General features: G+C 41.2%; 2 protein-coding genes and 1 long non-coding RNA gene across 15 annotated transcripts; 1 reads left to right on the top strand and 2 right to left on the bottom strand.

Annotated features, from left to right (window-relative positions):
• Positions 1 to 13: 13 nt before the first annotated feature.
• On the bottom strand, positions 14 to 19,265 carry LOC127605595 (flavin-containing monooxygenase 5-like). Of its 13 annotated transcripts, none has more exons than XM_052073225.1 (10): positions 12,246 to 12,427; positions 11,799 to 11,931; positions 11,541 to 11,729; positions 11,122 to 11,287; positions 9,979 to 10,121; positions 8,213 to 8,409; positions 7,230 to 7,365; positions 1,610 to 1,835; positions 1,307 to 1,379; positions 14 to 633 (listed from the first exon to the last, which is right to left on the bottom strand). In XM_052073225.1, exons 2-10 carry the CDS (start codon positions 11,928 to 11,930, stop codon positions 255 to 257), a joined length of 1,641 nt encoding a protein of 546 aa, XP_051929185.1. In that variant the 5' UTR covers position 11,931; positions 12,246 to 12,427; the 3' UTR covers positions 14 to 254. The 13 variants fall into 13 exon arrangements, 12 of the variants coding, with proteins under 12 accessions (XP_051929185.1, XP_051929178.1, XP_051929184.1 ...); XM_052073223.1 differs by lacking the exons at positions 14 to 633; positions 1,307 to 1,379; positions 1,610 to 1,835; ... (5 more) ...; positions 11,799 to 11,931; positions 12,246 to 12,427 and adding exons at positions 5,222 to 6,169; positions 14,614 to 14,743; positions 14,817 to 14,889; ... (5 more) ...; positions 18,601 to 18,789; positions 18,859 to 19,261; XM_052073219.1 differs by lacking the exons at positions 14 to 633; positions 1,307 to 1,379; positions 1,610 to 1,835; ... (5 more) ...; positions 11,799 to 11,931; positions 12,246 to 12,427 and adding exons at positions 5,222 to 6,268; positions 14,713 to 14,743; positions 14,817 to 14,889; ... (5 more) ...; positions 18,601 to 18,789; positions 18,859 to 19,259.
• Positions 2,433 to 4,607, bottom strand: LOC127605608 (flavin-containing monooxygenase 5-like). The gene is given in 5 exon segments (XM_052073246.1): positions 2,433 to 2,651; positions 2,723 to 2,865; positions 3,140 to 3,305; positions 3,439 to 3,627; positions 4,399 to 4,607. Coding segments are annotated over 5 exon segments (831 nt in total). The 5' UTR covers positions 4,531 to 4,607; the 3' UTR covers positions 2,433 to 2,450.
• LOC127605617 (uncharacterized) lies at positions 13,359 to 14,231 on the top strand. The gene is made up of 2 exons (XR_007963625.1): positions 13,359 to 13,875; positions 13,908 to 14,231. It is a non-coding gene; the product is annotated as an uncharacterized LOC127605617 (long non-coding RNA).
• Positions 19,266 to 20,858: the final 1,593 nt, after the last annotated feature.

Raw genomic sequence — 20,858 nt, 5'->3', positions numbered from 1 at the left:
GAAATGATTCATCTTTGTCTTGGTCTCAGCTTTTATTTCATAAAAACCTGCATAGGGGTGTGGAGACTTTTTTACATCCACGGTATATTTGCCATTTAATACATATATTTGTGTGTTCTGTCAGTGTTTTATGGCTAAAATGAAATGTGCAACTTGGACCCAAAAAAAAGAGTTCTTACTAGAAGATGATATGTACATGAATATTAAAAAAAATTCAATTGGGCTGCTTGACCATAAAAACATCTGAAACTGTTCTAAGAGAAAAAACAGGAAATTTTAAGATGAAGATTCTTGTAGAAGCAAAAAGTCAGTATGGTGGCGCCTGTCAAAAACCCGATGAGGCCATAAGATATCATTGCTGTCGGTGGTCCCGATTCTGCTTGCCGGGCTCGGAATGGTGTGTGCACACGCTCCCATTGGGTGAGAATAGCCCGGCGGGCTCCGTCCCACTTTCCCGGTCCGATCAGGCGGTACTGATACGGGGTGCACGGACCCAGCAGCACATGCCAAGCCAGCTTGGGGTCGCTGAGAAAGAGTCGCAAGATGTTAGGTCGAACCCCGGCCTCCACGGCCAGAGAATCCATGTACGGCAGGACGTCCACCAGCAGTGGGTTATTCTTGCCATCAGTAAAACTAAAATCAAGAAAAAAACTTAAACAAGAGTCCTGGCATGTTTGTATTTCATGTAGATGTTACTTCTGACAATTGGGTTCTAAAAATATCTTAATTAAACAGTTGTTTGACTGATTATAAATAACATAAAAAGCATTTGTTAAAAAAACAAACCTTTAAAAGTTTTATTACATACGATCAAATTGTTGGTTAATGTCAAAATACAACATTAGTCATATAAACAATTTTAAACATGTATTTTCAAGTTAGATTTATTGCAAATGAAATTAATAAAATAAATAATTAGGTCTTGCAAACAAAATGTTAAAACCAATTTTCACTTTTTAATTAAAATAAAGAATAGTCAACAAATATTTGTACATTTAGCATTTTTAAGTAATTTGTGAATTAATGTATCATGCATATCACAAAAATCTGAAAAAATGCAACATTCTATTTTTTTTTACTTCATTTGTTTATTAATTGCAGTAAATAAAAAAGTAAAATAAACACACACTGAACATTTTAAATTCAGTTGATTAAATAATAGATTAATTCATTTATTATAAAATATTAAAAATAATAATCAATTTTTTAATTTAACATTTAACATTTTTAAAATAAATTGGTAAATTTACTGTAAATAGTAATATTTATAAAAATGGACACAACTATAACCAATGGTGCGCCATACCGTTTGCACCTTTTGGCCCTTTCTCTCTTGATGTCCTCCATCATGGCTTCCTGTGTGGGGAGACTTATCAAACCTGCATCAGGACACATACTGTAAGAAAACAGTGGTGGATGTACAAAATCTGAATGCTTCACAGTGCGGCTGGAGTATATAGGCAAGTGGCTATCGGACTTTCTTTGTCCCATGGAATGCCTTACGCAGGCTTCCTTTGTTCTCAGCACACCATGACAGGGTCGAGGAAATTTAAAATGAACAGACTCTGTTCTGAAATAGGCAGCTGAGTTCCTTTCATCTCTGGATTACCTTTAAAAACGCGCGTGGCCCAGCGAGCCTGCAACTCTGCCAGAAGGTTGACGGCGCCGAAGCCGTCGATCAAGCCGACCACGGCTAGCGTGGGCGAGGTTAGGCCTAGCGCAAACACGTGGCGGTAGAGGCGGTGTTGGGGGCCCTGACCGCACTTGTCCTGCAGGTCGGGGGGCAGGAAAGGGAAGCTGTAGTTGTAGCCTGTGGCGAACACCACCACGTCCACCTTGCCACACAAACGAGAGGTTGCAATCCACTGGCACATCACCAAACATAAATATGACAGAGTATTCATATGGTAGCCATTGTGATCTTGTCTTAATTGACCCCAAAATTAACTTTTCCAGTTTGAGGTCTGGTCTCGTTCAATTGAACGCAAAGACGGTAAACTCGCAGAAACTTATTCTGTTGTGTGAGTGGCAATCAGTTGATACAGAGGTTTATTTTACATTCTGCCCTCTAGTGGAAGAATGTTTAATTACACCACATGTCACAATACGCCGGGCGGGTATGTTTTTGTAACCAAACGTATTTGTAATGACATAAGAATGGTTAGGAATCACTTCAGGGCACTATGTAATGGCTCGACGCTCACCTTGTGAACTATGGTACCATCATCAAAGATGGCATCCGAACCGTTGAAGGATTTGAGATTGGGTTTGACCTCGACGCGCCCTGAGATGATGCGAGCCGACAGGTCGTCATTCACCACAGGAATCTGAGAGTAAAAGCTGACAGCACCACGGCACGTTATAGCAGTCAGTTACTCTTATAATCTATATCAACTTAATAAGTTTTCGTCTCTCATCATATCACGGTTCACTTTCTACATTCAATCGCCTTACCTGTGTTTTGGTTTGATTCCATACAGTCGGTGATCAAAATACCGATTGAGCTTCTTTTCTGTCATCTGGTTGACCCATGAAAGAAACAGCTTCCTCTTCAACCCGTCTATCCGGGAGTTCCCAATGAGGTCCCTTGGGAGGCCACCGGGACCCACGCGACCCACCACCCACGCTCCGCTCCTGGTGCTGAGGTACACCTGCACGCTCGGCACAAACAGAAGCGAGATGAAAGATAGCTTCTCCACCGACATCCGCAGACGGCTGTTACCTTCTCGGCAACTCGACTGATATCCACGGCGATGTCGCCGCCCGAGTTCCCCATGCCGACCACCATCACCCGTTTCCCTTGCAGACCCTCAGGGCTGCGGTATTCCTAGCTGTGGAAATATTTGCCTTCAAAGTACTCTATACCTGAAAGCAAACCAAACAAAACAAGACAGGCTGGCTGGATGGATGGATGGATGGATGGATGAATTATTTTATGCTCTTGGAACCATTTGCAAATTAATGAATGGATCTACAATTGATTCAAGTCATATCATATTTTTTGTTGTATTTAACCGGCCTTAAAGGCTGGTTCCTGAAAATATTTTCTGACATTAAACCAGTCCGTGGGGCAAAAAAAGCTTGGTGACCGCTGCTGTAATCGATGGGATCCCAGTGCTAGCATAGAAGCAGCTCGTACCCGGGAAGTCAGTGAGGGGCAGGTGCGGCGTGGTGTAGTGTCCCGTGCAGACCATCACGGCGTCAAAAATGTGACTCTCCCGCTGGCCGTCGCACCGCTTGGTCTCCACTTCCCAACGACCAGTGGCTGCAAAGTCTGGAGTCCGCCTCACATCCACCACAGCAGTCTGAAGGCACACGATGGAGACACGGCCCACAAATATGGTGTAAAAAAACTGAATTAAATTTGCCAACCAAAATTCCTTTAAAAAATTATTATTCTGATTTCTGATTTCGCCTGGCAAGTTTGTGATGCCCCACCTTGAAGCGGATGTGCTGCATCAAATTGAAGGACTGGGCGTAGAGGCGCAGGTAGAGCAGCACCTCGGAGTGGTGCATATTGTTGGGGAGGTGGGCCGGCGGCGGGAAGTCGCTGAAGGTCATCATCTCTTTGGAGCTGTTGATGATCACCGACTGATAAATGTTGGCTCGACCCGGCTCTGGTTCCTCCTGCAAGAATCCCAGATTACAGGATTAGGAAAATTGGCCATTGCTGTGCAATAGAAGGTGCAAAGAATTGATATGAACAAAATTTGTCAAATAAAGTTGATGGCTAGGGATTATAAGCAAAAAATTGGACATATTTGATACAATCTCAGTAAAATCACATTTTAATCAAATCATTTCTCATTTTGCAACAACAGATAACCTAATGAACATTAAATAACTAGATATGTTACTCATGTGATCCAAATGTGCTGTGACCCGACTAAGCTAAAGGTTGAAAAGTAACTGGCCAGCCAACAAACATGGACCAAAACGTAATACTGTGAAAAACCAGCCCAAGTTGGACATTTCTCGTTTTACTTTATATTTAACTCTTTCAGGGACAGCGATTACTATTATTTCTTTAATTCATTGCGACAGCGCACATTAATCAACACAACGGTGTAAATGGGCCAGACTTAGCGTAAATGCTAGTTCTCTAGTGAACACCACCACATCCACCATAGTGCCAAGACAGAGTACCGGTACTTAACATTTTTTGGTCGAACGTCAGAATTTTCCCATTTCCGAGTTTAATAGAACAGACAATAACCGCAAATCCAATGAGCCGATGACAAACAACTGAGAATGAATGACATTCACGACTAAAATGTGTGTTCTATACTTTGTAGAAGAAAAGATAGAAGGTTGTATTTTAACAATCAACTTCATTCAGATTCTTTTTTTTATATATACAAGACGTGTGGTAAGGCAATAAGGCTAGCTGACCCTCACCTTGAATCTCCACAGACCACCGATGTCAGGGCCACTCTCAAAGCAGGTGGGCTTCAGACCTTCATCCAAGCAGGACTTGACGCTGGTCAGACCCGAGGGCCCAGCGCCAATCACGGCTACCGTCAGAGCCATGTTGCCGACTGATAGACCTTCAACTGAAGCGCAGCAACTAATTAACTGACTTTGTTTTTCTGTTTCTCTGCTTTTTTTCATGGGGGGAGTGGCCCTGCTAGCCCCACCCTCTGCACGCCCCTGGAACACAACCATCAAAACTTTTATAGGGAGTGATTAATGTGAACATTAACTATCGCTTCACATTTTATCCATCCATCCATTTTTTGAACGACTTTATCCTCAAGGGTCACGGGCCGTGCTTCAGCCTATCCCAGCTGTCTTCGGGCAGTAGGTGGGGGACATATCTGCGCTAACACTCAGACCTAGGGACAATTTGGAGTGTTCAATCAGTCGGTCATGCATGTTTTTTGGAATGTGGGAAAAAATCCACATAGGCACGGGGAAAACATGCAAACTCAACACAGGGAGGCCGGCGCTGGAATTGAACCCGGTACCTCTGCACTGTTAGGTCGACGCGCTAACCACTGGGCCACTGGGCAGCTGCATGACATGATAAATGTTACTTTTGTCATACAGTACATTTTTGCCATACAGTTAAATATGTCAGGTCAAAAAAGTCTTTTTAAATACCGGTAGTTTATTTTATAAAAAGTACATCAGTATATTTAAAAAAAAAAAAAGACTGCCAAAAATTATATATATATATATATATTTATTAAAAGAAGCATTTAAATAAGACATTGAGATATTAACCCTTTAAAAGTGATTTTATTTTTTTTAAATAACGCAGTTCTTTTTTTTAATCAATGTTTTGTTGGTCCATATCTTCAATCTAAACATTTTATTTCCACTGAAAAATGAATACAATGCGCATGAATTTTGTTGCGACACTTGAGTAATTCAAGCATAATTTACTAATTTGGGAGCAAAATCGAATGGACCCATACATTTATACCAAAAAAACTCAAAATGCAGAGATTCTGCAAAAATCTTTGGAACCTTTTACTGAACCCTGCTTTGTGGGCAACACAGCTGACGTCTTACTGACTACTTATTTCTCCACCTCACGTTACTACTACATTTCTTACCTCACGTTACTTATATCTGTGTTTCCCCATATATGGGAAAGTACAGGTGTGTGTAAGCACCTTGTAAGAGGTACTGTACTTGGAAACATTATCGCAGCCACTCATCCTCACGAGGGTAGAGGGTGTGCCGGAGCCTGTGCTAGCATGACTGATGAAGTATTCATGGTATGATGAGAGGTTTTGGAAGACAAATGACAAAACAGGCTTTGGAATCACAAGCTTGCTAGCGAAACATTTTGCCTCACACAAAGTACACTTGGTTGTGGTCATGTAGTTACTGTGTTTCCAAACTAATATGTTTGTAAATGGCATGAATGTAAATTTTTAGCAGTACACTCGTTTAAAATATTTCAAGTCTTGGAAGACAGAGTCCATTACGTATTGTAGAAGGATCCGCACAGCAGGGCTGCGCTTGAGAAAAGCACCATGCCCACTACGGAGGACGGCGCTCTTGGCACCATTCTGATCTTAAGGGCTTTCGGGTCCACTTTTTTGTTGAATGGCTGAACCACCCGGTCCCACTGAGAAAAGATGGCCTGGCGAGCCCCGGCCCAACGACCCGGCCCGCTCAGTCGGTACTGATAGGATGTGATAGGCCCAAAAAACACCTGAAATGCCAATCTGGGATCTTTCAGGAGCAGCAGTGCCATGTTTGGTTTAACCCCGATCCGAGATGCCACTGAATCCAGGTAGGACATGTAATTCACCTGCTTGGGGGTACCCTCATAGCAGGCGTACCTAAGAGAGGACAAACCCCCCTTTTAAAGACAAAGCGGACAATGGACAATGATCTTTGCTGTTCTTCTTGTACCTTTGGTTCATCGTTCCTGTTTCTGTCGCTATTTCATCCAGCATCCTCTCCTCGGTAGGTAACTTTGCTAAACCTACAGAAGAGCGTGAAAAACGATGTTATTAATCTCATTGGGGTCCAATTTCTGACAATTAAGTCTTACCAGACCAGATTTTGGGGTTTTACCTTTGAAAACTCTGGTGGCCCAGCGGGCCTGCATCTCTGCCAGTGGTGATTGTGACCCCTGGCCGAAGATTAAGCCCACCATTGCCAGCGTAGGTTTGGAGAGACTGGGTGGGAACACATGCTTGTAGAGGCACCGGTGGAAACCCGACTTCTCCTGCAGGTTCGGTGACAGGAAGGGGAAGCTGTATTTGTATCCTGTTGCGAACACCACCACGTCCACCTAAATAAATAAATGCATAGTGTCTTGAACAAGTATTCATACCTCTTGAACCTTTTCACATTTTGTGGCCTTAAAATCTGAGTTTTAAGTTTTGCCTTGTTGTAAATTCATACATACATATCAACATATGACGCTAAGATAGCCACTTTGTTTAGTCTTGTTCCATCTCACCTCCCCCCACCTGTTTTTGTTGATGATGCTAAGCTAACCAGTTCTGGATTGGTGTTTTGTGCTTTGGACCCTTATTTTTGAGGTTTTAAGTCAAATTCTGACTTTGTTTGAGTAGCTAGAGTCTGGTGTATTATGTACAATGTAAATGTTCAGCAGCACATGTCCATGAGCCACAGAATGTGCTGCTGTTCATTTAGCAATGGCCTTCAAATGAGCTTAGCGGGTCACTTGTCAGCTTGGGAACAACAGCGTCTATGATGTGAGATCATTTCAGTGACCACGTGTTTTTTTACGAACATACCTGGTCTACAGCACTGCCGTCGGCAAAGACCAATGTGGATCCACGGAATTCCTTGATGTTTTCCTTCAACCGAATGCGGCCTGAGATTATCCGAGCCGGTAGCGCATCACTCACCACGGTGTTTTTCTCAGAAATACTTTGAGAGAGGAATGGATTAACACACTTTTTTTCTCCAAAATGACTCCCTAAATGCCATAGGAATTACAATTAAAAAAAATTGAAAGCTATGATTAAAAAAATAATAATAATTTGAGTAAAAAAAGGTTTGTTGTTCGTCTTTTTTTCCCACAATCTTTACAAGAACAAACGGTTAAAAAAAATCATAATCTTACTGTCATGATTCGGTTTAGGGACCAACAGGTGGCACTGTAGGGCTCCCCTGGCAGCTGCACACCTGTTGGTCATAACTAATTAGGGCTTTAAAAGGACTCCCAGCCCGAACACTCAGTGTTGGGTCATTGTTTGCTATTGCTACTGCCATGCTGTGTTGATTGCTGTTGCTTCTTGCTACTTTCATGTTTGTTTCAGTCATGTTTAGTTCATTGTTATTTAGTTTTCTTGTTTTAAATACACTTCTTCAAATACACCCTGCTCCTCTCTCCTGCCTGCTTTTTGGGGTCCACCACCACCTCGCAACGTGACACTTACAAGAACGTCTTATTTTTCCAAGCTTGTCGTAATACATTAATATTAAAGTCAGAGTTTAACAAAGGAACAGAGTAATATTTGAACAAAAGAATATCAAAAATCCAACCGAATTATCATAAAATTACACTAATTATTTTTGGAAAAATAGCACTATGTTGAAGAAAATAATCTGGCTGCCCCCCCCCCCCCCCCCCGCCCCCACCCTTGACAGAAGCGTGAAAGCGCTTTTCTGTCCTGACTGGATTCTGTTTGATAAAGCAAATAAATACAGGGTCTTCCATTACAGCTCGGATACTACCTCCAAAAGCTTTCAGAAGGAAACGTGACATTGGTACCTGTGTTGTGGCTTCAGTCCATAGAGTTCATGATCAAAAACCTGATTCAACTTATTCTCCATTATCCTGTTGCTAAGAGAAGGGAAAAGGCTTTTGAGCATCTCATTCTTGCGGGATGTATACATCATGTCCACCGGGAGGCCCCGCGGTCCCACGCGGCTTATGACCCATGCGCCGCTCCTTGAGCACAGGTACACCTGCAGGTCACCATGCAATTTCATGGTTAATTCTATGGCTGAAAGTTTTTGGGGGGGTTTTTTGCCCTCAATATTACGATTCGGTGCAATCATTTTTTCAAGGTCCTCTTCCCAAACAAACACAAGCAATTAAATTAATCTTTATTACGTACAACAAAAATCCTTTAGGTTAACACTAAAATTAAGTAAAATGTTCCACAAATCAACATGAAAGATATCAATCTGAGTTGTTAAAACACTGAAATAACACTATAACTCTACAGTTTTATATATAAATAAAATATACATACATATACAATATCTAAAATAAATAAAGCCGAATGACCGACTGAAAAAAATGAAACACATTTAATTTATGTGGTTCCAGTCCAAACAGAGTAAAATTGACACTTTGAAGAAAATATTCAGAAAAAAATTGCTCAAGGTTTTTTTTTTTTACTGTGAACGAGAGAATTTGTCTTTCCGATCTATGTAGGTGGAAAATCAAATTTTAATCATCATTTTGAGGGTTCTGTGAAACGGAAAGTCACTGTCAAGTGAAAATATGTGTTCAAATTTCAATTATTATTAAAAAAAAAATCCACACACACTTTTGTGTGTAAAGTGTACTGCGTGAAATTTACTGTGGCCATTGCAATGTCAATATGAGTTTAATTAATTATTCAGTTAATTCTTTCACCGATCAGGTTTGAGATTGAAAAAAAAAAGGTGTGGTCGGGTATTTATTGTTTGAGGTGTAAGCCTCATACCTGTCAACTTTTCAGAGCGCCAACCTGTATAAACTACCAAAAAAATCCTTATAACATACCAAAGCATTTTATATGTCAAAATAACGATAGAAAAAAACCCACGACATTTTCAATGATATTTACTAAGGATATCCTTTGGAGCACTGGTTGTGTAATCCTTCGTGAATTGCATCATACTTGGCTGCTTTTGTGATTCTCGGGCATTCCATTGGTGCAAGTTAGACTTCAAATGTTCTTTCACATCATGAACTCCAGATGCAAGAACTTTTACTTCGCATTCTCATACTTGGCTGCTTTTGTGATTCTCGGGCATTCCTTTGGTGCAAGTTAGACTTCAAATGTTCTTTCACATCATGAACTCCAGATGCAAGAACTTTTACTTTGCGTTTGCAAATTGTGCAATGAGCATATATTTCTGTCTTACCAGGCATTATTGCGCCATTAAACTGCGATATCCATTCTTGAAGAAACCTTCCATTGTGCTTCGTTTTACTTCTCTTTCTTGTTGGTTCCATTGCGCAATATGAACGATATATTTGTTTCCTTGTAGAACTTGTTTGTACACTACCGAAGTATGCAGTGAATGTTTTCAACTAGGAACGACGTAATTAACTGGAAAGTTACCGGAAATTAAAGCATTCGAGTAGACAAAAGCAAACGGAACTACCTGTTAGGGGAAAAAAAAACAAACGGACATTTTCAGAATCCGTATGATCTGTGCGATACGGCCATATACGTAAGATTCACCACAAAATCCGTATGAACTATGGCTAAACCGTATGAGTTGACAGGTATGAAGCCTCACTGTTTAAGTACACACCTGTTTAGCAACCTGACTGATCTCCACCGCGATGTCACCTCCAGAACTTCCAATCCCGATGACAACCACTCTTTTCTCGCGCATATCTTCAGCGTTTCGGTATTCCCAGCTGTGAAAGTACTTGCCAATGAAGCTCTCTATAGCTGGACCGTGGACATTGAAAAAAAAAGAAAGAAAGAAAAAGAACCAGTGATCTCTGTCAAGCTGTGCACAAACGTTTGAGAAGAAATTGCTGCATCTCGAAAAGCAGACTGGCCAATCAGAATACAGGATCACCTTCAAGTCTGATCCGGGGTAACCAATGCGTTCTACCTAAAATAATGGTTGTTAACATCATTCCAAGTGGCTAGCAAAATCCTGTACAAACGCAATCTGAATTTGAACGCAACTCAGCAAAATATCCTCTTTTTCGAGGGTCTCTAAAAGATTACTTGTTTTATGTTGAGAGGGAAGAAATTTCATCTGTGCTGTATGTTACACATACAGTTCGTACAGCACATTTGACAATAAAGTTGTATTCAATTCAATTGAATTGCCTTCCTGTGTGGAGTTTGCATGTTCTCCCCGGGGCTGCGTGGGTTTTCTCCGGGTGCTCCGGTTTCCTCCCACATTCCAAAAACATGCGTGGCAGGCTCATTGAGCACTCTAAATTGTCCCTAGGTGTGAGTGTGAGCATGGATGGTTGTTCGTCTCTGTGTGCCCTGCGATTGGCTGCCAACCGATTCAGGGTGTCCCCCGCCTACTGCCCAGAGACAGCTGGGATAGGCTCCACCACCCCCCGCGACCCTAGTGAGGATCAAGCGTTTCGGAAGATGAATGAATGAATGAATGAATTACAGTGAGCACTACTTTTTACAATATAAAGATCTTCAGCTCATGTTATCATAGTTCTAAGCACCAAAATGGCCACAAGGTGGCGGCAGAGAGGCGAGCTGCTTTTCAGTGAAAGGCGAAGGACAGCTTCCAAGGAAATTCTGAGAATAGGTGAATTTGCAAAGAAGGTCATACTCCTGCTAAGTGATTATTAAAGTTTTTAGTGGGGTAACCACCTCCTGAAAATTCAACCGATAAACGTTAGTGCCAAGCTCCCTAAGCTCCACAAATAGTGAGGTTCACTCTCGCAATTAATGACGGGGTGGGTACCTGGAAAGTCTTTGAGTGGCAGGTTGGGGGTGGTGAAATGTCCCACGCAGACCATCACGGCGTCGAAAACCTCACTCTCCTGCCGCCCGTCGCGCCCCTCGGTCTCTACGACCCACTGACCGGTGTCAGCATAGTCCGCAGTCTGGCTAATGTTGACCACAGCCGTCTTGAGACAAACATAAGCCAATATAAAGGCACATTTGGATGAGTTTGGGTTAAACTTAAAAATGAACGTTCTGTTACGACTTTATTCCTAAATGGAATAAATTCTGTGAAATTTCTGCATACAGTGCGCCGAACGATTGGTACGCCAGGTTAAGGAGTATTTCTTACGTTTCAATGTTTTTTTTCCCCGACCATTCCTCTCTGCACAATCTCACAAAATCATTCATATTATACACACACACACACACACACACCTGGAAGCGGATGTGCCGCAGTAGGCCAAAGTTTTGGGCGTATTGTCGCAGGTAAAGCAGCACCTCGGAGTGGTGCATGTTGTTGGCGAGCTCTGCAGCAGGCGGGAAGTCACTGAAGGCCAACCTCTCCTTGGAGCTGTTGAGTACCACAGACTCGTAGATATTGGCCCGTCCGGGCTCCGGTTCCTCCTGTAATGTGTCGAAAACAAGTTGTTGGCTAAATCTTAGCCAAGAGTGGTATTTGTTTCGAAAGCAAACCTTAAATCTCCATAGACCGCCGATGTCAGGACCGCTCTCAAAGCAGGTGGGCTCCAGACCTTCTTCCAAACAGGATTTGATGCTGGTCAGGCCTGAAATCCCGGCGCCAATCACGGCTACCTTCTGAACCATGCTGGAGACAAAAGATGACATGTTGGGGTTCAAGACGGTGTGTTTGTTACGGGAGCTCGACTGAGTTCCATGAGTTTTTCCCACTTTCTGATGTCCTCACCATATTTGTCACTTCCTTTATTTGTCTTTTATTTGGGCCATTTGCCATAAAACAAAACCAAAACATTCCTCATGGTCGACACAGATGTTTACAATGTCTTTCCATGTGGAAATGATTTGTGCAAAACAACAAGCATGACAGTGAGTGTGGCTGACGTACCACAAACAAGAAAACGGCACTAAAGCAAACAACACGCAGCAAAAACAGTACAGTACCTTGGAAAAGATACGTAGTCCTCAAATAAATCACAAATGTATCTCCCATGGATTCATTCCTGTTTACAAGAAAAGTGAATTGTCAGGCTTCTTAGTATAGTCAAATGTACGGGTCTGTGCGTGTGTGTGCCTTTTCAAAATTATCATTCTTACAGACCACACCCTCGTTTCTGTTGCCAGATGGAGTTGGCAGTTTGATGAACACTTAATTCAGGAAGACAGGAATGAAGCAAAGTATAAATTGAGCAAAAACCTTTGTAGTTTTTAGTTGTAACAGCAACGCAGTTACAAAGTGTGACACAATAATCACAGAACAGGAATTGGAAATTACGGCGGCAGTGAAAAGCATCTGGATGTTCTTTTCACGTATAATCCTGTTAGCTAACAGAGTGATTGGTACAAAGGAGCATTTGTGCCCCACACAAAATAACACATTGTTTGATAAATAAATGCTGTGTGTTTGAGTAAAAGACAAAACTTTTATCAAGATAGTTACATTTTTTTAATTAGTAGTAACAGAAAAAGTAGAATCGTTTTTAGACTTTTTCTTCATACAAAATACTGTATCTTCAAGGAAAATCTACCATCATTCGGAGATTAAAAAAGAAATCCAACAATCGAGCTAACTATGATGTTAAAAATGATCTGCTGTCGCGAGCAAACAAACATTTATCCAAAATTATTTGTAAAAATGTTTATTGGATTGTTTTTTTTGGTTTGCCTGTCAACTAACAAATTAATTACGGTAGCTTGCTATCTACTTGCTAACTATGATTGAAAAAAGTCACATATTTTGTGGCTATTAAGTGGCTTTTTCTCCCGTAAATCCAGCCAGCTAACAGACACATTTGCTAGCTAGCTACTACTTAGTTCATACTTTTCTTAATTTTTGGAGTGGAAAGCAAGCAGCAGATTCCAAAAACAAGAGAAAGCAGTTAAGACCGTAGCTTTATGCTCTTTTTCAAAAACCCTCACATTTTCATTTTTGTTTTTGTTTCTAGCATATGCTAACATAAATAGCAGGAAGCCAACAGCAAAAAGGCTAACAATAAGCTTTTGAATGAACAGAAAAGGAATTTGTATTTGACTTGAGTTGTCTGTCACAATGTGAAACTTGTTTTTCCACCTGACTGTCAATGAATGCGAATGAGTCGAGGCTGAACTCACTTCAGTTGACTTCAAAAACAATGCATAAATGCAAATAAAATAAAATAGAGAACCATAACCCCAAACAAAAGAGCCAACCGCCCAGCATTTTTCTACAGCAGAATGTATTCACATTACCAACAATGATAGGTAGCTTGCTAACTATCAAAGCAACATGTTGATGAGATAGCTAGCTCGCTAACAATTTCAACATGTTACTTACATCAGTGTTTCCCCGTGTATGGGAATGGACAGGTGTGTGTAAGCACCTTGTAAGAGATACTGTACTTGCAAACATTATCGCAGCCACTCATCCTCACGAGGGTAGAGGGTGTGCCGGAGCCTGTGCTAGCATGACTGAGAAAGTATTCATGGTATGCATACCTATCAACTCATACGGTTTAGCCATAGTTTATACGGATTTTGTGGTGAATCTTACGTATATGGCCGTATCGCACAAATCATACGGATTCTGAAAATATCCGTTGTCCCCCCCCCCCCCCACCTAACAGGTAGTTCAAAAAAGTAACGCAGGAATACAACTCTGAACACAGTAATGCCACTAAGTAGAATGATGATTAGACATTAACCAGACATTGTATTATGGAGATCTACAATAAATATCATTGAAAATTACGTGGGGGGTTTTTCTGCCGTTATTTTGACATACAAAATGCTTTGATATGTTATAAGGATTTTTTGCTCTTTATAAGGACTTTTTTGGTAGTTTATACAGGTTGGCGCTCCGAAAAGTTGACAGGAATGGGTATGACAAGAGGTTTTAGGAGACAAATGACAAAACAGGCTTGGGAATCACTGGTTAGACTCACTAGCTTGCTAGCGAAACATTTTGCCTCACACAAAGTGCACTTGGTTGTGGTCATGTAGTTACTGTGTTTCCAAACTAATATGTTTGTAAATGGCATGAATGTAAATTTTTAGCAGTACACTTGTTTAAAATATTTAAAGTCTTGGAAGACAGAGTCTGTTATGTATTGTAGAAGGATCCGCACAGCAGGGCTGCGCTCGAGAAAAGCACCATGCCCACTACGGAGGACGGCGCTCTTGGCACCATTCTGATCTTAAGGGCTTTCGGGTCCACTTTTTTGTTGAATGGCCGAACCACCCGGTCCCACTGAGAAAAGATGGCCTGGCGAGCCCCGGCCCAACGACCCGGCCCACTCAGTCGGTACTGATAGGATGTGAAAGGCCCAAACAACACCTGGAATGCCAATCTGGGATCTTTCAGAAGCAGCAGTGCCATGTTTGGTTTAACCCCGATCCGAGATGCCACTGAATCTAGGTAGGACATGTAATTCACCTGGATGGGGGTACCCTCATAGCAGGCATACCTAAGAGAGGACAAACCCCCTTTTTAAAGACAAAGGGGACAATTGACAATGATCTTTGCTGTTCTTCTTGTACCTTTGGTTCATCGTTCCTGTTTCTGTCGCTATTTTATCCAGCATCCTCTCCTCGGTAGGTAACTTTGCTAAACCTACAGAAGAGCGTGAAAAACGATGTTATTAATCTCATTGGGGTCCAATTTCTGACAATTAAGTCTTACCAGACCAGATTTTGGGGTTTTACCTTTGAAAACTCTGGTGGCCCAGCGGGCCTGCATCTCTGCCAGCGGTGATTGTGACCCCTGGCCGAAGATTAAGCCCACCATTGCCAGCGTAGGTTTGGAGAGACCGGGTGGGAACACATGCTTGTAGAGGCACAGGTGGAAACCCAACTTCTCCTGCAGGTTCAGTGACAGGAAGGGGAAGCTGTATTTGTACCCTGTAGCGAACACCACCACGTCCACCTAAAGAAATAAATACATAATGTCTTGAAAAAGTATTCATACCTCTTGAACCTTTTCACATTTTGTGGACTTAAAATCTGAGTTTTAAGTTTTGCCTTGTTGTAAATTCATAGCTGTTGAGAACATATGACGCTAAGATAGCCACTTTGTTTAGTCTTGTTCCATCTCACCTCCCCCCACCTGTTTTTGTTGATGATGCTAAGCTAACCAGTTCTGGATCGGTGTTTTGTGTTTTGGACCCTTATCTTTGAGGTTTTAAGTCAAATTCTGACTTTTTTTGAGTAGCTAGAGTCTGGTATATTATGTAAATGTTCAGCAGCACATGTCCATGAGCCACAGAAGGTGCTGCTGTTCATTTAGCAATGGCCTTCAAATGAGCTGAGCGGGTCACTTGTCAGCGTCTATGATCTGAGATCATTTCAGTGACCACGTGTTTTTTTACGAACATACCTGGTCTACAGCACTGCCGTCGGCAAAGACCAATGTGGATTCACGGAATTCCTTGATGTTTTCCTTCAACCGAATGCGGCCTGAGATTATCCGAGCCGGTAGCGCATCACTCACCACAGGGTTTTTCTCAGAAATTCTTAGAGAGAGGAATGGATTAACACACTTTTTTCTCCAAAATGACTCCCTAAATGCCATAGGAATTACAATTTTAAAACAAATGTTGAAAGCTATGATTTTTAAAAAAGAGAACATTTCAGTAAAAAAAGGTTTGTTGTTTGTCTTTTTTTCCCTCAATCTTTACCAGAATAAACGGTAAAAAAAAATCATAATCTTACAAGAATGTGTTATTTTTCCAAGCTTGTCGTCATACATTAATATTAAAGTCAGAGTTTAAAAAAGGAACAGAGTAATATTTTAACCAAAGAATATCAAAAATCCAACAGAATCATCGAAAGAGTACACAAATTATTTTTGAAAAAAAATAGTAGTACAGTACATTGAAGAAAATAATCCAGTTGTCCCCCCAAATACCAAAACTTTGTTTATGTATTTATTCATGTGTTTATTTTTAAATAGCGGTGACAACAATTGGAGGGGTGGGGGAATGAAGCTGAACATTTGTATTGACTTTACTGGTAGTATCAAAGCCATAACAGAGACAGGACTACGGCAGTGTGCAAGAGAATTCTGCGGTTCTGGGAAAGGGCTGCGTAGTTTAACACCCAACACTCACTTATCCCGCCCTGTTTTGCTGTGAGCACTTGTCACTTTCCGACAAGTGTCGCTCATGTCACACCCAAACAGGATGCGGTGTCGCTGTGTGAAAGCGCTTTTCTGTCATGAGTGGATTCTGGGCGATAACGCAAATAAATGCCGGGTTTTCCGTTACTGCTCGGACACTACCTCCAAAAGCTTTCAGAAGGAAAAGTGGCATTGGTACCTGTGTCGTGGCTTCAGTCCATAGAGTTCATGATCAAAAACCTGATTCAACTTATTCTCCATTATGCTGTTGCTAAGAGAAGGGAAAAGGCTTTTGAGCATCTCATCCATGCGGGATGTGTACATCATGTCTGCCGGGAGGCCCCGCGGTCCCACGCGGCTTGTGATCCAAGCGCCGCTCCTTGAACACAGGTACACCTGCAGGTCACCACGCAATCTCGTGGTTAATTCTACGGCTGAATGTTTGTTTTTTATCATTAAATGTTTTTTTTAATGCCCTCAATATTACGATTCGGTGCAATCATTTTTTCAAGGTCCTCTTCCCAAACAAACACAAGCAATAAATTAATCTGTATTACAAACAACAAAATCCTTTAGGCTAGCACTAAAATAAAGTAAAATGCACCATAGATCAACATGAAATATATCAATCTGAGTTGTTAACTTTGTAAACACTTAAATAACAATATAACTCTACAGTATATAAATAAAATATAGATATATAATATCTAAAATAAATAAAGCCTAATGACCGACCGACAAAAATGAAACAGAGGTATTTATTTTGTTATTTATTTACTTTATGTGGTTCCAGTCTTATATTCAGAAAATATTCAGAAAACAACTGTTGCTCAAAGTATCTTTTTCTTACTGTGTACGAGAAAATTTGCCTTTCCAATCTATGTATGTGGAGAATCAAAGTTTAATCATCATTTTGAGGGTTCTGTGAAACTGAAAGTCACAGTCGAGTAAAATTAAGTGTCTGGTAAATTTGACACTCCACAGAAAAGAGTTTTGCTAACATCCCTGCCAAATTTCAACGATAAAAAAAATCCACACACACTTTTTAGTGTAAAATGTACTCTGCGATTTTTTGGGGGGGCCATTGCAATGTCAATATGAGTTTAATTAGTTATTCAGCCTCAGTTAATTCTTTCACCAATCAGGTTTTAGATTTTTTTTTTTTAAGGCGGTTGGGTATTTATTGTTCGAGATGTAAGCCTCACTGTTTATGTACACACCTGTTTAGCAACCTGACTGATCTCCACCGCGATGTCACCTCCGGAACTTCCAATCCCGATGACAACCACTCTTTTCCCGCGCATACCTTCAGTGGGTCGGTATTCGTGGCTGTGAAAGTACTTGCCAGTGAAGCTCTCTATCCCTGGACCGTGGACATTGGAAAAAAAAAGAAGACCCTGTGATCTCTGTCAAACTGTGCACAAACGTTTGACAAGAAATTGCTCAAATCCTGAAAAGCAGATTGGCCAATCAGAATACAGGAACGCCTTCAAATCTGTAACCGGTGCGTTCAACCTAAAATACATGGTTTTTAACGTCAATCCAACGGCTAGCAAGATTATGTACTAGCACAATCTGAATTTGAACGCAACTCAGCAAAATGTCCTATTTTTCGGGAGTTTCTAAAAGATTATTGTGAGCACTACTTCTTACAAGATGAATATGTTCAGCTCGTCATCATAGTTTGTAAGCACAAAAATGGCCACAGGGTGGCGGCAGAGAGGCGAGCTGCTTATCAGTGAAAGACGAAGGACAGCTTCCAAGGAAATTGTCAGAATAGGTAAATTTGCTCCTTCATACTCCTGCTAAGTGATTATTATATTTTATATGTGATTATAAGTTTTTAGTGGGGTAACCACCTCCTATAAATTCAACCGATAAACGTTAGTGCCAAGCTACAAGTACCTGGAAAGTCTTTGAGTGGCAGGTTGGGGGTGGTGAAGAGTCCCGAGCAGACCATCACGGCGTCGAAAACCTCACTCTCCTGCCGCCCGTAGCGCCCCTCGGTCTCTACGACCCACTGACCGGTGTCAGCATAGTCCGCAGTCTGCCTAATGTTGACCACAGCCGTCTTGAGACAAACATAAGCCAATATAAAGGCACATTTGGATGAGTTCGGGTTAAACTCAAAAACTAACGTTCTGTTACGGCTTTCTCACAAAATCATTCATATTATACACACACACACACACACACACACACACACACCTGGAAGTGGATGTGCCGCAGTAGGCCAAAGTTTTGGGCGTATTGTCGCAGGTAAAGCAGCACCTCGGAGTGGTGCATGTTGTTGGCGAGCTCTGCAGCAGGCGGGAAGTCACTGAAGGCCAACCTCTCCTTGGAGGTGTTGAGTACCACAGACTCGTAGATATTGGCCCGTCCGGGCTCCGGTTCCTCCTGTAATGTGTCGACAACAAGTTGTTGGCTAAATCTTAGCCAAGAGTGGTATTTGTTTCGAAAGCAAACCTTAAATCTCCATAGACCGCCGATGTCAGGACCGCTCTCAAAGCAGGTGGGCTCCAGACCTTCTTCCAAACAGGATTTGATGCTGGTCAGGCCTGAAATCCCGGCGCCAATCACGGCTACCTTCTGAACCATGCTGGAGACAAAAGATGACATGTTGGGGTTCAAGACGGTGTGTTTGTTACGGGAGCCCGACTGAGTTCCATGACAGTTTTTCCCACTTACTGATGTCCTCACCATATTTGTCCATTCCTTTGGGACATTTTCCATAAAACAAAACCAAAACATTCCTCATGGTCGACACAGATGTTTACAATGTCTTTCCATGTGGAAATGATTTGTGCAAAACAACAAGCATTGCAGTGAGTGTGAATGATGCACCACAAACAAGAAAACTGCATTAAAGCAAACAACATGCAGCAAGAACAGTACAGTACCTTGGAAAATATGAGTAGTTCTAAAAAAAAGAAATGAAAAAAATCACTAAATGAAAAGAAAAATCACTAAATGAACTCCCGTGGATTCATTCCCGTTCACAAGAAAAGCTAAAGTGAATTGTCAGGCTTCTTAGTATAGTCAAATGTACTGGTCTGTGCGTGTGTGTACCTATTCAAAATGATCATTCTTACAGACTACGCCCTCGTTTCTGGTGCCAGCTGGAGTTGGCAGTTTGATTAACACTTAATTCAGAAAGACAAAAATGAAGCAAAGTATACATTGAGCAAAAACCTTTGTAGTTTTCAGTTGTAATAGCAACACAATTACAAAATGTGACACAATAACAACAGAACAGGAAATGGAAATTACGGCGGCAGTGAAAAGCATCTGCATGTTCTTTTCACGTGTAATCCTGTTAGCTAACAGAGTGATTGGTGCAAAGGAGCATTTGTGCACGACACAAAAGAAAACTTGACATTATTTTCTCAATAAATGATTTGTGTTTGAGTCATAATAATCAAGATAGTTACATTTTTTTAATTTTACAGAAAAAGTAGTATATATTTTTTGACTTTTTCTTGACCCAAAGTATCTTCAAGGAAAATCTAGCATAATTTGGAGATTAAAAAAAAAAAATCAACTACCTAGCTAGCTATGATGTTAAAAATTAACTGCAGTAGCTAGCAAACAAGCACTTCTCCAAAGTTATTTGGAAAAATGTTTATTTGATTCTTTTTGTTTTTAGCCTGTCAGCTAACAAAGTAATTAGCTTGCTATCTATTTGCTAACCATTATTGAAAAAGTCGCTTCTTTTGTGGCTATTAAGTGACCCCCCCCCCCCCAATCCAAACAGTTTACAGACACATTTGCTAGCTAGCTACTACTTTGTTCATAACTTTCTTAATCTTTGGAGTGGAAACCAAGCAGTAGATTTCAAAAACAAGAAAGCAGTTAAGACCGTTGCTTTATGATCTTTTTCAAACACCCTCAAATGTTGTTTGTTTGTTTTTTTTTTAATTAAACAGCAGATGCTAACATAAATAGCAGCAAACCAACAGCAAAAAGGCTGACAATAAGCATGTGAATGAGCAGAAAAGGAGTTTGCTGTTTGTATTTGACTTGAGTTGTCTGTCACAATGTGAAACTTGTTTTTCCAACTGACTGTCAATAAATGCGAATGAGTCAAGGCTGAACTCACTTCAGTTGACTTCTAAAACAACTCTGACGATCATCAGTCATAAGAGTCATGAGTCATAAGTCATAAGTAAGAGTCATATAACACTGTCTAAGCATGCAATGGTAGGCTGCAGGTTTTCTTGGAGGTCTGGTTTGCAGCGATAGTGACACATTAAAGAGCATACAAACTACAAATGTCCCAGGGGGGCTGCCTTGTGTTCCACAATATGAATGACATGAACCTAAGAGGGAAGGAAACAGGTTTCTCTGGCTAGAAAAACGTGATTTTTCTGAAAACGTTCAGGCACAGTATACAGTCCCTTTGAAAAGCAGTGGAGCGGCAAGCTCTGTTCATTTGTTTTTTCTTGTATGCTGAGGACATTTGGGTT

Source organism: Hippocampus zosterae, chromosome 8 (genome assembly GCF_025434085.1).
Source record: "Hippocampus zosterae strain Florida chromosome 8, ASM2543408v3, whole genome shotgun sequence".
NCBI classification, from domain to species: domain Eukaryota; kingdom Metazoa; phylum Chordata; class Actinopteri; order Syngnathiformes; family Syngnathidae; genus Hippocampus; species Hippocampus zosterae.
Note: the sequence above shows the minus strand (reverse complement) of the source record. Positions and strands in the feature narration are given on the sequence as shown.

Coding starts and splice junctions, on each gene's coding strand:
- LOC127605595 (XM_052073223.1), bottom strand. CDS start 19,143: ATGTTTTGGTTTTGTTTTATGGAAAATGTCCCAAAGGAATGGACAAAT. Junction 18,790..18,858: donor GCGGTCTATGGAGATTTAAG/GTTTGCTTTCGA, acceptor GACACATTACAG/GAGGAACCGGAGCCCGGACG. Junction 6,170..14,613: donor ATCCCAGATTGGCATTCCAG/GTGTTGTTTGGG, acceptor TTGGCATTTCAG/GTGTTTTTTGGGCCTATCAC.